The 14946-nt window shown below is 55.0% G+C and overlaps 1 protein-coding gene and 1 long non-coding RNA gene across 9 annotated transcripts in view; one reads left to right on the forward strand and one right to left on the reverse strand.

Moving 5' to 3' along the window:
- Positions 1-1281: 1281 nt before the first annotated feature.
- LOC308627032 lies at positions 1282-7621 on the reverse strand. 2 transcript variants are annotated; one of them, XR_014017343.1, is made up of 4 exons: positions 7533-7621; positions 3681-6159; positions 2261-2348; positions 1282-2146 (listed from the first exon to the last, which is right to left on the reverse strand). It is a non-coding gene; the product is annotated as an uncharacterized lncRNA (long non-coding RNA). The 2 variants fall into 2 exon arrangements; XR_014017344.1 differs by having other exon boundaries at positions 2261-6159.
- TBX5 (T-box transcription factor 5) overlaps positions 6185-14946 on the forward strand; it is a 48839-nt gene continuing 40077 nt past the window's right edge. For 2 of the 7 annotated variants that reach the window (XM_081252676.1, XM_081252677.1), the window contains exons 1-4: positions 7723-7862; positions 10357-10541; positions 12182-12276; positions 14397-14516. In XM_081252676.1, the coding sequence (XP_081108802.1) occupies positions 7853-7862; positions 10357-10541; positions 12182-12276; positions 14397-14516 (410 nt within the window). In that variant the 5' untranslated portion in view covers positions 7723-7852. Of the gene's footprint in view, positions 6375-7722; positions 7863-8011; positions 8633-9892; positions 9950-10356; positions 10542-12181; positions 12277-14396; positions 14517-14946 lie in introns of those variants that run through there. The other 5 variants (XM_081252682.1, XM_081252681.1, XM_081252680.1 and 2 more) reach the window with 5 other exon arrangements.

Genomic DNA, 14946 nt, shown 5'->3' on the forward strand with positions numbered 1-14946 from the left:
CCACGCCTTCAGCAGGCTGAGCCTACAGGCCCCGCACACTCCCAAGCATCTAGGGTCCCCTTTCAGGCTCCTCCTGAAGGCGCAAAGCCCAGGGATGGGCACGGAGCTGGGTGAATTTCCAGCAGAGGCTGTGTGACTCTCCCCACCCTCTCTGAGCTTAATTATTTGTTTCAAGAAAAGGAGCCAGGCGCATCTCCTCTCCCCCTCTATCCTACCCACCCTATTTCTCGCCCTCCAGGGGACAGCGTATACTGGCTCGAAGCTGTGATAAATACGGGCCAGGGTTTGCGAACAGAACGCTGAGGTCTGGAGAGGAGGACTCAGCATCTCCCCATCTTCTTTCCCATCCTGCAAAGTGCTGTGGATCTGGGGCTGTGTGTCCACAGGCCCTCTTTTGGGTCCCTCTGCCTCCTTGGTGAGAGTGGGGAGAGGAGATGGTGACACGAAAAGAGATCTAAGCCTTTATCCCACGACTGAAGGAACAACTGCCTTCAGCTTCAGACTGTGCTGTTAGGTGCTTACAAAGTGCCCTTCGCACCCCCCCACCCCGCAATCCAAGAGACCTCTTCCCATTCCTTCCCTTTCCCTGGCCTTGTCTCATAAAAGAGGAGCTCCTGGCTTCTGGAGTCAGAGTGCCTGGGTTCAGGTCCCACCAACCAGCATGTGACTGGCCAGGAGCCACCTTCTCATGGAGCTATTTAGAACTAGCTGAGCTGAGTGAAACCATGTTCCAAGAGCCCCTGGCCTGCCATAAATGTTAGCTCTGATGGCACCTCGAAAGCTAGTGGACATTTGAGCCTCTCTCCTTGTGGCTGTGTGGACACAAGCAAATACGAATGCAGAATGCTGGGGAGGAAAGAAATGGGAGCTTGAGTGTGCTAAGGGAACCCCTGAAGGTTGTCTTCCAGACTCAGATGCAAAAAGTGGGTAGCAACATTGCAAGGCCAGCCCAGAGTTTTTGGAGACATTGGATGCCCCATTGGAAGTAGAGGGAGAGAAGTTTTGTCTTTCCTGACCAGCTGGGAGATGAATGAGGTCCACAGCAGAGAGTGAAACGAGGTGGGGGGGTGGACCCAGAACAGGACTTGCCCTTTTGGCTCCATCCATTCTGCCAAACCCGGCCGTCCAAGCTGGTCAGCAACCTGGTTCCTTCTGGGAGCTTACTGCCTCCAAAATGAGAACAGAAAAGTTGTCCTGTATTGTCCATTGGCCACCCCACAGAGGGGCATTTCCCCCTGCAGGTTAAAGGAGAAAGCAATGCAACCCCCAAGTATTATTTAATACTCTTTATAATCCAACATTTTTACAATCCAACATTTTTCTCTCTTAAAGGAAAAGGAGTATGATTTATTTTTTCTCTCAATAAGATCTGGCAGACATGAATGCCATGAGTTTTAGCTCCTAACTTCTCTCCTCCCACTTTGGAGACTTTTTCCAGGCAGGAGAAAGGGTTGCCTGGACGGACGCGCGGGGAGCCTCAGGTGCCATGGGGGTGGGCAGTATGCGTGAAGAGACCCCCTGGGATTCCTCAAGTCCCGGGTCCCTAGCTGAGATGTGCCTGATGCGGGCTTGGATGAAAGTATCCCACCCGCTGCGCGAGCGCACGTCTCCGAGGTCATTCGCCATTCAAAGTGGGGGCTTTTGCTGGAGACCCGAACCTACCCAGCAGAAGTTCTACTAAATCTCGATTTTCTCCCCCAGTTTAAAAAAAGAGGGGAGTTTTTCAATCCCTGCCGTGTTGAACCCACTGGAGAGGCTCCGGGAAGCCAGGAGCGAAGGACGGAAGCGCCTCGCAGGCCTCAGGGCGCGCGGCAAAAGTGCGCGGCGATTGTCCTCTGGGCGCCCGGTGGTTGAGAGAGGTCGAGGGGACTCCAGGGTTGCCATGGCGACCAGGAAACCCAGGGCCCTTGTGGAAACAATTGCCGGGAACTTTTCCACCGTGAACCTCTGTCAGTTGCACCCCACGGCCAGCCTCTGTCGGTTTCACCCCCGTGTTTTCCGGGTGTGATTGCGGCTGTGTCGCAGGAGCAAGGCGTTTGGGGTCCCCGCTTCCGGAACCTTCTGTCGCTGTCGAGGTTGCCCCCAAAGGCCAGAAACCCAGTACAAGGAGCACAGAGGCGACCCGCTGGGGCGCTCTCGGCCCGAGCTGAAAGGGAAGAAAAATTAGAGGTCTCGACCAAGCAATCGTTTTGGTGATGGATCCGTCTAGTTTGGGGTTTGGCTGCCCTCGTCATCCACGCCCCCACCCATCTCCCTTCACCTCCTCAAGGTCATTAGTAGAGTTTTCACTCGCAGCTCCAGGCGGGGTGGCCTCCTCCAACCTCCACCCCTGCACCGGTGCAGAACTCCTTTCCGGCAAGTTTATCCCAGAAAAGAGGAAGGGATGTGAGGTTTAGCCCGGCAGATGAAGCTGCCTATTCCCGCGTCTACAAAACAGCCTCTAAGGTTCTCTTAAAACAGATAGGCCCAAAGCCTGATCAGACCTTAGGGTTTTCCAAAATCACTGGCCTGGCTCACCCTGGCCATAGGGTGAGTGTTTACCTGAATCACTGGGTTGATTGGGAGATAGCAAGCTGAGCTTTCTTAAAGGAGGTAAATATTCTCACAAGTGCCATCTCCTGTGTCTTCTTTGCTGTTACGTGTTCTGCCTCTCCGCAGGTAGACGGAGAGAAACCATGTCCCTTCCCCCTTAAATAAAACGCTTTATGAAACATCGGATCGAATTGTCTCCGGTGGGGATGCCATGCTCCGTGAGACCCGGGCTGGCTGGAAAGAGGCCCGCGGGCAGCCAGAACTGGAAGAGTCAGAGTTTCGTCTCCGTTTTGAATTCTGCCCTTTGAGCAAGCTTAACACGTGTGGATTTAATTTCCCTTTCTTTCTTGCTTTCTTCCCCCCAGCCCGCCTCCCCACCTTGTGAGGAAACAAGAAAAATAGTCTGCCGTGTCGACAGCGCGACACAGTTCCCTTTGCCAAAGAAAATTTGTCTTTCCAGAGCCCCGGAGAGCAGCAGGCTCCCAAGTTTCCACCGCACCCTCCAGCTGAGGGAGGGAGTATCCAGACAGCCACCTCCCGCCCCCCATCCCGCCTGCATCCCAGACCTGGAGGTATTAGCCTAAATCTCTATCTTTCCGGGGTCAGAGCCCTGGAATGTAGTCTTTTCCCCACCCCCCACTCCTTTCGGAGCTGTGGGGACATTGTGACCCTGCAGACATGGTGACTAAATGAGGAGGCCTTTCTACAGGTTCTAGGCTGCGGGTACGATTGGAGTTCTCAGGCTCAGAGCAGCCTACGGAATGGGGGAGGGCTGTGCTCCAGGTTTTCTCAGCTCAAGACCCTCGCCCTTCTCTTCCACTGGGGACTTGCCAAAGTGAGGGAGCAACAGCAGGGGCTCCTTTGCATCCAAGTGTGGTACTGCCTTCTCTGTTCTGCGGATCTCCAGCACTGATATTCTCCAGGCTGAGCCTCTCGAATGAAGTTCCCGTAGCCCTTTCTTATTTCATTAACCTGACTGGGGGTGGTGGTGGCCGTGGGGAAATCTCGTCCACCAAACGTGGGGGAGTGGAGGGGAATATTTCCAAAGCCCAGGGAGCAACATCAACATGCCTAATCAGTAAAGTAAGTAACAAAACTAATTCTTGGTGGAAATATTGGAGAATAGTGGATATTGAAATAATAATAACCTCCAGTGTTCCCAGATACTTCTGGTCAAAAGGGAGGAAACCAGGTACCGAGTAAAACATTGGGAAGGAAGATACTGCAGTCCTGGAAAAAAATACAACAGAGCCATATTTAACTAGGCAGCAGGGAAAGTGACCGCCTGAGAAACGAGGGAATTTCCCACCCTCAGTCTGACCCTCTCTTCTGCAAAACGAGTTGGTCGAAGTTTGCTTTCGCCATCATTTCTACTGTTGTTATAATTCTTATTAATTTTCCCAGTCCTATCTGCACTTCTACCTATTTTTTGCCTTCGATAGAGATCCGAGTCAGGCGGGGACACATCGCGGAGAGAAACGGAAATGGGGTGAATTCTTAAGCGAGTTCTCTTTTGGGAGGAAAGAAATACGGTGGTTTGGAATGCGACTTTCTTAAAAGTAGAAGACAAGAGTGAAGGAAAAAGATCAACAGCGGTCGCCCTTGCTTTTATTGTTTTCGATTTTAAACATAGGAACCTGTGCTTCCCTATCCATTGCAATATTAAAATGAAGGCAGGAATTTTGCAAAATGAGGAAAATACATTTCGGGAGGAAACCGAGCGCGGGTGGGGGTGGAGATGGGCGTAGGGATGGGGGTGGCAGTTCGGGGAAAGCATCCGAAAGAAGGAAGGGAGGTTGCAGATCGAAGCCTCTCTTTCAAGTTAACTGTCCAATGACTGGGGAAATAATGGAGATTCTCAAACCTAGTTTAGGTCTTCAGTTTATTCTACCAGTGGTGCGGCCTCCGGACCCTCTGGGACAGCGGGTCCGGAAGCTGAGCGTATGGAATCCTTTGTGAGTCGGTCCGGGTCGTTGCGGGGCCCGCGCCAGGGATGCGAGAGAAAGGAGTCAAAAGGAAAAGAGCTCGCCCCGCTCGGAGTTTCGCTTTCCCCTTCCCGTCTCGGCGGGGCCCAGGCCTCCGTTTCCGGCCCACCTCGGCCCAGAGGTCAAATAGAAACCCATCTCCAGGGTCTGGGCGAAGGATTTGGGGTTGCGCTCTTGGGCATCTGGGAACAAACGCTGCACCCAAAGGGCCTCGGAGTGGGTAAAAGATAATTATTAATAATTTGGGAAATGAAAGCGAAGCTCGGGAAAGTCACTGCGGCCTGGCCGAGAGGAGAGACACGGGTTCTGCTTGCTGGAAGCAGCAGAGTCCGCGGCCCGACTAGCCCGGGCGCCCGCGTCCGGCGCTGGAAACCACTGCCAGGTCTCCCCGCGGGCACGACCTTAGCTCCCGAGGCTGCCCGGTCGACTGCGTTCCTGCACTTTTTCTTGCTGCTCCAGCCCCAGACCGACGGGGCCTGGAGCCAAGCCGTGCTTCGTAAAGCCCGGGGGGTGGGGTGGGGCTGGGGGCACGCGCGCAACCCAGGCTCGAACCCCGAAGCTGCGGGCAAGTCCAGAGTCCGATGTCCGGCTCCTTCGGGGCCCCTAGGAGGGGAACTTACCCTTTCCAGAAGGCCGGGCGCTCGCTCGCTCGCTCCGTGCTGGGTAGGCCTAGCTCTCCTTTCAGCGCCGCCAGGGGCGTCTATGCGGTACGTTTCGCAACTGAACCTAGTGTGTTTCCAGTTGCGCGCAAAAGCTTGTGCGCATCCGCCACGCGGCTGCTTAGAAGTTATGCCCCCTGACGAGACTAATATTAATAATAATAATCGTCATTACAAAACAAAATAGAGCGCCTCGTCCCTCTAAAGGACCCGGCACTACAGTTTTTTTCGGCACAAATCACCCTCCCGCCCCCCGCCCCCGCCCCCGCCAGGCCACGCTGGGACCAGTTGCATCCCCCGACCTAGCTAAAGGAGGATTCGCAGAATGGATTTTTTCTAAGCGAGAAACGCTGCGGACGACTCTCTCTTGCTCCAAACGTCTCTGTCTCTTTTCCCCTCCGCGATTAACCCAGTAATTACTTCTATGCACGCCTGCAAGCGGGCAGTGAGTTATCGCGTCCCAAACTTAATCAGCTAGAGAGGCGCCTCGATAGTCGTATGCTGAGAGCTCCTCCTGGGAAAAAATTGTTTTTAAATAATGAGAAGACTCTTACCTCCTGCGAGAGACCTCGATTCCAACCCCCCCCCCAGCCCCCGCCAACTCGGTTTTTTCCCAATCCATGGGCTGATGTGTGCTCCCACCTCCCTTCGCCAAAAGACCCCCTCCCTCTCCCTAAGAAAATCGATCTTGGCTCTATTGGTGGCTGATGTCCGCCACCCCCATTTCCCCAGAGAGCGTTGGATTTGTTTATTTCTTTATTTATTCCCGTGGCCCAGGCGTCTGAGACTTGTGGCTGCGCAGACCCGGGCGGGAGTGATAGGCGAAGACGGAAAGGACTCAACCTCGCGCCGCTGCCCCCCAGTCGAGCGTGACAGCGCGCGGGCCGGTTGCGTGACTCGTGACGTCTCCAAGTCCTATAGGTGCAGCGGCTGGTGAGATAGTCGGTATCGCCTGGTTGCCTCTTTATTTTATTGGGGTATGCCTGGTAATAAACAGTAATATTTAATTTGTCGAAGACCACAAACCAACTTCGAGCTGGGAGGTACACACTACTCTTGAAAGACGCTGGAAGAAGGCTTGGCCTAAAAGGGGTCTCTTTTGGGGGGTCCTTTCCAAACTCTTCATCTGAACACACCCCTCCCAGCGAGGCGTTACTCTCGGCATCTGCGCTGGAAACAAGAGGTGGGATTTTTGGAGGTGAGTGTCGCCCTGGAGAGCTCTGGGGTGGGGGATAGAGGATTCTCTTAGCACTGGCCTGCCCACGGCCCCTTGGCTTCCCTCCCCAACTCGGCCCTGATGAATCCACCCCACTCCCAGCCTTGCTCGCAAGAGTGTCACCTGGCAAGAATAGATTTGCCCTTGAGATTTCAAAATCCCAATTTAACTTGGTGGCCCGCAGAATCTGCACTTCACAAACTAAGTGAATCTGGGCCAGGCAGTTACTTGGGGGAGTACAGATGCTCCCTCTCGGGAGGGACCTGCAGATTATTTATGGGAATTTATTTTATCCGCAAATCTCTGAGAATTTAAAGGGATTGGAGGGCTCTTTCTGGATTTCCCCTTCCTTTTTGCCAGAGATGCGGAGATGCAGGCTCTTCCTGAAGCCATGTTTGTTTTCCGTCGTTGGCCGGGGGTCGCCCTCTGAGCGAGCCCAAAGTCCTCTGAGCTGACATTTTGGAAGGGTGAGGGTGTTTTCACAAATAAATAAACTGTCTCAGCAAAAGGCTGTTTGAAAGCAAATCTGGGAGGTGGAGTGAGAACTCTAGAGAATGCTTGGGTTGGTTTTCTCCCTAGTTGCCCCACTTTTAGGGTTGGACAATCCACTTAGGAATTTTGCAGCGATGCATCAGGCCTGCGCTGGGATTTTAGTTCCCCGGGCCATAGAGGATGGCACTGAGGCAGCCTCAGATCTCCCTGGCGGTTCTCCTCCCTCCATCCCTCTCCCCAGACCTTGGCCTGCAGGCTTGAATCTCTAGACAGAGGCTGAGAAAAGAACAGGGTGACAGAGACATGGGTGAGAAGCAAAAACGGGGACCCTGACGTTTGTTCCAAGCACTAATTCTTGACTTTCCAAGCTGGGTCTGCTCAGGCTAAGACCTACTGACTGTGTTTACGCTTCTATTGACCTCTTCAACTCGACCCTCAAAATAATACATTTCAGATGGGGGAGGGCAGGGAGAGGAGGCGAGTGGAGATGAAAACCCCAGCCAGCCCCCAGTGACTGTTTGATTATTTTAATAAAACTGGGCACTGCCTTGTGTACACCTCCAGGACGGGAGGTCTGGTGGCCCTGAGGGGGTGGGAGCGCAGGGCGATTTCTGGGCATCTTTGATCTCGGCCCCCATCCCCACGCACCTTCACCCTGCCTTCACCCCGGAGTCTCTCAGAGTCGGGGTGATGAGTGGGGATGGGGGGAGATATCAGGGCGGCTAGCGGCGGCAGGCTGGGCCAGGCGGGGTCAGGCAGTTCTCCGTCTTGAGGTCAGCGGTGGAGAGAGAACGCGGGCGAGGCTGCAGAGGAGGCTCCCAGCGTGTGTGTGCACGCCTCGTGCGTTCCTACTCCGTTCTCTGCACAGCCGCGTCACCCAGATTACTTCCCGGGCAGAAGCCGAGCGGGTTTGCGATGATTTGTGCAGGATTTTTTGCAGCCTCCGAGCCGCGCTCAGAGAAGCAGAGATGGATGGAGGTTGGAGAGCGGGTGGAGAGGAGGGGGTGATCTCGAGGTCTGGGTTTGAGAGTCGTGTTGTGATTTGAGTGTTCGGGAAATCTAATGGAAAAGGTGGTTGGGGGAGGGAGTGGGAAGGGAGAGGGAGGAGGGAGGAGGGGAGGGAGAGAGAGAGAGACCGACAGAGGCAGGCGGCGTGCAGTGGGAGCTAGTTGGATAAGCAATTTCAGTACTTTGTAAGCATCAAGGCAGCCCAACGTCACCGAGCTCAGCTGAGTCGGCTTGTATTTCTGAGAGAGAGAGAGACAGAGAGAGAGACAGAGAGAGAGACAGAGAGAGAGAGAGAGAGACCGACTCTTACCTCGGATTCCGGAACTTTAACCCTGAAAGCTGCGCTCAGAAAGGACGTCGACCATTCCCAGGCTCCCTCTTGTCTCCCAATTTTCCCTCCCTGTGGGCACAAGGGAGAAGCAGGGCACTGAGATTATATTATTGGAGGTGCTCCCGGAGGCTGCTGTTTTGCTTTCTTCGGAGCCCTTCTGGCGCCTGACGACTTGGAAGTCTTTAGGGAGCGCGAGCGCAAGCGGAGGAGGTGTGTGTTGAATTGTGGGCAGTCACTGCCGAGGCTCCCGCGGTGGGTCCTCCTTTGTAGGCAGCGGTAGCCGCTTGTCTGGGGAAGCAGTCCCCCCCATAGACCCCGGAGCCACCATGCCCGCGCCCCCGCCTCGCCGCCGGCTTCCCTGCTAGGAGCCAGAAGGGATGCAGTGAATGCACCGGCTTCACCGAGCGAGGTAACAGTTCCGCAGATGGCCCGGGAGGCTGGGGAGGGAGCCCGCCGGCCGAGCCGGCTCAGGGAGGCGCGGAACGCGGCACTCGAAGCCTGGCCTCGGATTTTGCAGGGCCCGGCTCGCGGAGATTTTGCGAGGCCCGGAGCTGCCCGGCGCGTGGAGCCGAGGAGGCGGCCGGGGCCGGGGGAGAGGCGTTGAGGTTTGCAGGACGCGCGGCCCGGTTCTGTCAAGCCGCATCTCGTTCGGCGCCGCCAGCCCCGAGCTCCTCGGGACCCCGGCCAGGGCTCGCGGTGGGATTGTCCCCGCGGCCAGCGGTGAAATGGAAGCGCACGTGGAGCACGCCAGCCCCACTTTCTTTTGTTATGAGCAGGCTTCGGGGCTCCCATCACCGCCTCCCCCAAACCCCAAGGGCGTGGTGAAAGAGGCGGCTTCGGTGGGAGTCGGGCCTCAGAAGCTGATCTTCTCCTCGGCACCATTTCTGGGTCTCCGGCCACTGCAGACCCGGGGTGGGATCCAGCCTTTTGCCCAAGCGGCTGCTAAGATTTGGGGGAGGGGGGAGGCATTTCTTGCGCCTCCTTCGCAGTCTTCCCGGCTTTTGAGGGAGGAAATCCCTACTTGGGAACGTAGAGGATGTTGGAAGGAGATCAGAGCAGGAGGCAGGCTCCTCCAGGCTTGAACCGTTCTGCAGCTGTTATTTTGCGTGTTCCAACCTCACATGCCTGTAACCCCGGGCCATTCTGCAAGTTGTGTCGGACCTCAGTGGCCGGTTCAACGCCGGAAGCCAAGGATTTATCCGGGCACCACTTTGGCGTCGCCAACCCCGAGCTTGGGCCTGCAGTTCCAGCGAGCCAGGCCCGACGGAAGCTCGGAGAAGCTCCCCTCGGCCAGGCCGCTCGACAAAATGCCCGTCTCGGGCTGGAGAGCCGAGAAAACGAGGAGAACGCGCCCCCAGCGCTGGCCTCCGGCACCCAGCCGCGCGCCGCCCTCCGAACCGCTGCGCCGCCGCCTTCCTGCCCTTTCTGTTTGGCTCCTTTCTACTTTTCATGTTGCTTACGGTTGGGGGAAAGGGGGAGGACTCAATGTTAAAGGACTTTTCATTTCAAGGCCTGTGACTGATAGAAGATGAACGTGAATTCTCAAGACCTGGTTTCTGGATCTGCAGCTCTTTCCTTTCTTATGTTTTTGGTTTTTGCGAGAGGCGGGTTATGTCAGGCATTTTGCCTGCTGCAGAAAAATATTCCTCTTGTGAGTTTTCATAAACAGGGCTCTGCTGGCCTCTTGTAATTTGACGAAGAAAAAAAAATCTCAGAAGGGCACCAGGTTTGTGTTTTGTTTTGTTTTTGGTTCGTACCCAATGGCTTCCAAAAATACCCAGGCCTTATCTTTATTGGCTCTTCCAGAAGTCCAGACAAATTTGACGGGCAGCTCGCTTATCGCGGGGGAGCCTGCGAAGGGGAGATGCGGGCCTCGCCTCCTCCCGCTGTGACGCGGGTCTTTCGCAAGAGGTTGTGCGTGGTCTTAAAGTAATAGTAATGATACTCATAACGGGACCTTCTGCAGCCTCCTTCAGCTGGGGACGGAAGCGCTGGTAGCTGGAAACTGCGGGTGGCAGCCTAGTCACTGCCCCCTCCTGTCACCAGAACTGTGCTTCCAACCTTCTCTTTTTCTTTCTCTGCGCGCCCCCCCGTCCCCCACCATCTGTCTTTCTCTTTCCTTCTCGTCCTCAGAGCAGGACCCCGAGCGGTCACAGGGCCCCGGGCTCACCATGGCCGACGCAGACGAGGGCTTTGGCCTGGCTCACACACCCCTGGAACCAGACTCCAAGGATCTACCCTGTGACTCAAAACCCGAGAGCGCGCTAGGGGCCCCCAGCAAGTCTCCGTCGTCCCCGCAGGCCGCCTTCACCCAGCAGGTAAGCAGGGCCTCGGGGTCCTTTGCAGAAACCAAAGACCCTCTTTCGAGTGTTTGAGCAAGGGGGGCGGGCAGTGCCCATGATCTGCCCCCCCTTTTTTTAATCCTTGCTCGATTCCACCCTTCTCTGCCGTGCCTCCCAAAATGCCAGTATAGTCCCATCCACTGTATTGTGACGTTTATCTTTACGGCCAGAGGATTTTTGAAATACATTGAAGTTGTTAGGGGAGCCTCAAAGATCCGGCTCTTTGGGGCCAGCGAACAATGGCCCAGATTTCTTTCCTGCTGCACTAGGTGTAAACTCGGCTTGAACGCCTCATGAAGGGTCGGGTCAGCGGCCGCTTCAAGCCGGCATGAGCGATGGCTTGACCCCTCTTCAGATCTTTCGTAGCCTTCGCCTTCTCCCGCCTCCTCCGCGCCAGCGCGCAGCCTCGCGCGCTGCACCGTGTGTCTGGCGGCCGGGGCCTGGTGGGCTGGCTCCGCGGGGCCGGCGGCGGGGAGCGCGCACGGCTGGGCCGGGAGGGCGCGGGGAGCCCGGGCTCGCCTGGCTGGAAGCTGGGCCCGAGCCGAGAGCGTGAAGCCTCGCCTCTCGCTCTGTGCCTTTCACCCCCGGCGCCCTGGGCGCTCAAGGCGTCGTCCGCAGACCTTGATGGTTTTGGAATGGGGTGTCAGAGGGCTGGAAGCGGGGTGTCTTGACCACAAAAGATATCTGCACACAGCTAAAACCCTTCTCTGGAATTTGGGTGTCCTTCCTGGCTTTTTCATTGCCTCTCTCCTTTGCCTTTCACGTCTCAGGAAGATGCGCGTATATTTGTAGTGAGATGGTGGGCACGCATTTTCAGAAACGTAAGAGGTTTTCTTTCAGGGGAAAACAAATCTACTTGTTAGACGTTTACAAATTACTGCAAAACGAAGACTTTGTATGTAATTTTTTGGGTATGGGTTTTGTAAAATAACTTGTAGTTGAAAGTAGACATGTTAAATCGCTTGGCCCATAATCCAAACAGCTTGAAATGAACGAAGCTGGATGTGAGGAGGGCCTAGGAGGTGTGTTAATATAGACATTTGAGAATTAATTCTTGTTTGGGATTGTGGAAACCTATTCTATAAATATTTACAATTTTATATTTCACCTATGTCTACATAGGCACTGCCATGGTGAGAATAAACATGCATATATACAGTGCACATCTGTCTATTTTCGTGTGGACATCTGGGTGTCTACGTAAGAATATCCTGGGTGGGTTTTTCAAGATTGAGGCTGGGTTTCTTTTTTTCTTTTTTTCCTTTTAGCTGCCCCTTGGCTAAAGCGGACTGGGGTTGGTCCCATTTTTTTCTCAGCCCTGTCCTCCCCATGCACATTCTGGAACACCCTGATGGCTGGGTTTTTTTCTCTAGCCTTGTGTTGGTGGCATTAAAAGGAGACAGCTCTGCACTGTGGGGTTAAAACCTGCCCGGGAGAGAGCATACACAGGGATTCCTGGGCAGGGGCTGCTCCAGAGCCCAGACAGTGCTGCAGTGAGCTGGGGCCACTTTTCAGCCTATGAGCCCACTGGCTTGAGGGGGAAGGAAGAGAAAGCTCTGTGTTTTGGGGGAGTTTGGGGAGGGAAGGCTCATTGACTTTTCCTTTCCTTCTTATAGGGCATGGAAGGGATCAAGGTGTTTCTCCATGAAAGAGAACTGTGGCTGAAATTCCACGAAGTGGGCACGGAAATGATCATAACCAAGGCTGGCAGGTGAGATGGTCACCTCTGTGGAGGAGGTACAGGGGACTTGTGGGAGAGACTAAGAAAGGTGTGGGAGACCACAAAAGGGGGAGAATGGAAACAGAGAGGGAGGGGGAGAGAGACAGCGCGAGCGAGCGAATATGAATATATTTCATTTGACTCTATTCTGGTTAAAGAGTCCAGTGATCTCCACCAGTGTGAGGAGAAATACCTGAAAGATTCAACTCAGGAAACTGGGCGTTTTTTCCACCTCGTATATAAGAAGCAAGAGCTTGGGAGGCTGTGCTATCTGGATGGATTAGTAATCAGAGAAGGAGGAATGAGGTGGGAGAGCCAACGGGAGAACAGAGAGTTGCAGAGACACACAGAGATGAGACGGGGTTTGGGTTTCATGGGATCTCAGACTTGATTCCTGGCCTAGACCCTCCTTCCCACCCTCCCTGACCTTGGAGCCGTTCCAGAGTCCCACCCGATCTCCAAACTCAGCATCGTTGAATGTATTCGCTACCTCTTTCATTGTTTATAGAAAGCAGGCGAAGCCTTTGAAAGGGAACCGGGGCTCGGCCGGGCTCTATATACAGACACCGATAAACACGGCCGTTTCATCAAGACACTCACCCCGGAGTTCCTCTTAAAAGCTCACAGTTTTAGCTAGAAATGCGAGACTTCTGGGGGAGGGGGTAGGAGGGTCGTGCAACTCGGTTATCTCAGCGTCAGAGTGCGCCCGGGTGCGGGGACAACCCCTCCACGTCCCTACCGGTGCTGGACTGGCCCTCCGCGCCCCTGAGGGCAGAAAGTCCCAGTCTGCGCACAGCAGGCGTGTGAAGCCGAGGATCCGGTAGGCCGAAGCCACCGAGTGTGTGAAAGGGGCGGGTGGAGCCGCCTCGCCAGACGCCCACCGCTTCTGCAGCCCAAGCCTCCCGCAATAAACTGACAACAGTGACATTTATTATTATTTGAAATTAAACAATGTGTGCTCCCCCGCTCGGCCCGAGCGAACAGGAGGCGCGTTCTGTTTATACCAAAGAACTCGGGTCCTCTTCCCATTCCGCCGAGGAAGGAAAGGGCGGCCGGGGCCTCCTTTTTCCCTCCCAAGCCTGAGCCAACGGGATTTAACTATAAAAGGCCTGCGAAGCCTCCGGCGCCTCCGCCTCCAGGCGCGCTCGCTCGGGCAGATAAACACCGCGAGGCGAGGCTCCAAGGCCAGAGGGAGAGGTCTCCACTCACCCCTTCCCGCCATCCCTGAGCGAGCCAGGTTCCAGCAACTGGTCCTTGCGCCCCGGACGGCCTTGGGAAGGCTTGCTTTCCGGGGCGCCCTCCTCCCGAGGCCGGATGGAGACGGGGAGTGCGCCTGTGCGGGGAGAGGGAGCCGGGCGCGGCACACGCGAGGCTGCGGAACCTCCTTCCAAGCACCCGATCCTCGCGCGGGGCCCGATTCCTTCCGAAACTAAATTTCTTTGAGGAGGGACAAAGCGTTTGGACTCCCTAAGGAGAAGTGCCAGGAGCCTCGGAGATGTGGTGGGGGCACTAGGAAGAAATTCCTGCGCGACGCTCGTGTCAGAGGTCACGCACCGAGCTGTACCCTGGGGGCGGAGTGAAGCCGGGACGTGCCGTGGGCACCCACGCGCGGGCAGTCCCAGGGAGCACCCACTTGGGTGCCCACGTGACGCGCAGCGCTGCTCAGAGCGGCCAAAGCACCTGGCTGGGCGGAGGAAGCCAACTTTTTTCTTTTTCTTTTTTTTTTATTTTTTTAACAAGCCTTTTCCTCCCCCAAATAAAAAAAGCAGGTGTCTGGTTCTGAAAAGAGTCTTTAGCAAGAGTTGAAATGCGGGGTCCCTTTCAGGGCTTCCTCGAAACCAGTCTCTAGAAGTCCTCGCCTTCTGCTTTCTATTTCCTCCTATAGATAGGTATAGCCCTAGCCTGCTTTCTCATCCCTTGGCCTTTCTCCTCCCCATAACTTGGAGGGAAACCTGGTATGGATCTTGGCAAGAGCGGAGCAGGGGCCGCGTTTCTCGTCCACGTTTCTTAAAAGATCGAGTCTTGCATTAACATTTGTGGACGCGCTCTTCAGAATATTTGCATTAATTCCCTCTGCCTCTGTGTCTCCTCCTCCTCCTCGTCTGGCCTAGGCGGATGTTTCCCAGTTACAAAGTGAAGGTGACCGGCCTGAATCCCAAAACGAAGTACATTCTCCTCATGGACATTGTTCCCGCCGACGACCACAGATACAAGTTCGCAGATAATAAATGGTAGGCACCGTAGCGGCTGGCGGGGAGGGCGGGGAGGACCGTGCAAACCAAACTGCCCTCTCCCCACTGAACCAATAAACATTGTTTTGAGCTCCTACTGTGTGCTAGAGGTTTTTGCTGCCCCTTCCGCTGCATCCTCCTGACCTCACCCTGAGAAAAAGAAAGAGCAGCCATGAGCCCCCGTTTTATAAACGAGAAAACTGAGGCTCAGAGGAAGTAAAGTGCCCATGTCTGTTGCTGCACCGGAGGGTTGTGGATTTTTAAAAAGGGTATTGTTACCAAGCGTTGGAGCTATTTCTGGGGGCATAAACCATTAACAGTTATTCTTTATGAGTTACCTGCTTTGAACATGCCTTTTTTATGAAATTGCAAAATCAGTCCGGGGTATTTGAGTTAAACAGGCAAGAGAGGAGAGGCCCATTCCTTGGGT

This window comes from Mesoplodon bidens (genome assembly GCF_964165515.1).
Source record: "Mesoplodon bidens genome assembly, chromosome: 13".
NCBI classification, from domain to species: Eukaryota; Metazoa; Chordata; class Mammalia; order Artiodactyla; family Ziphiidae; genus Mesoplodon; species Mesoplodon bidens.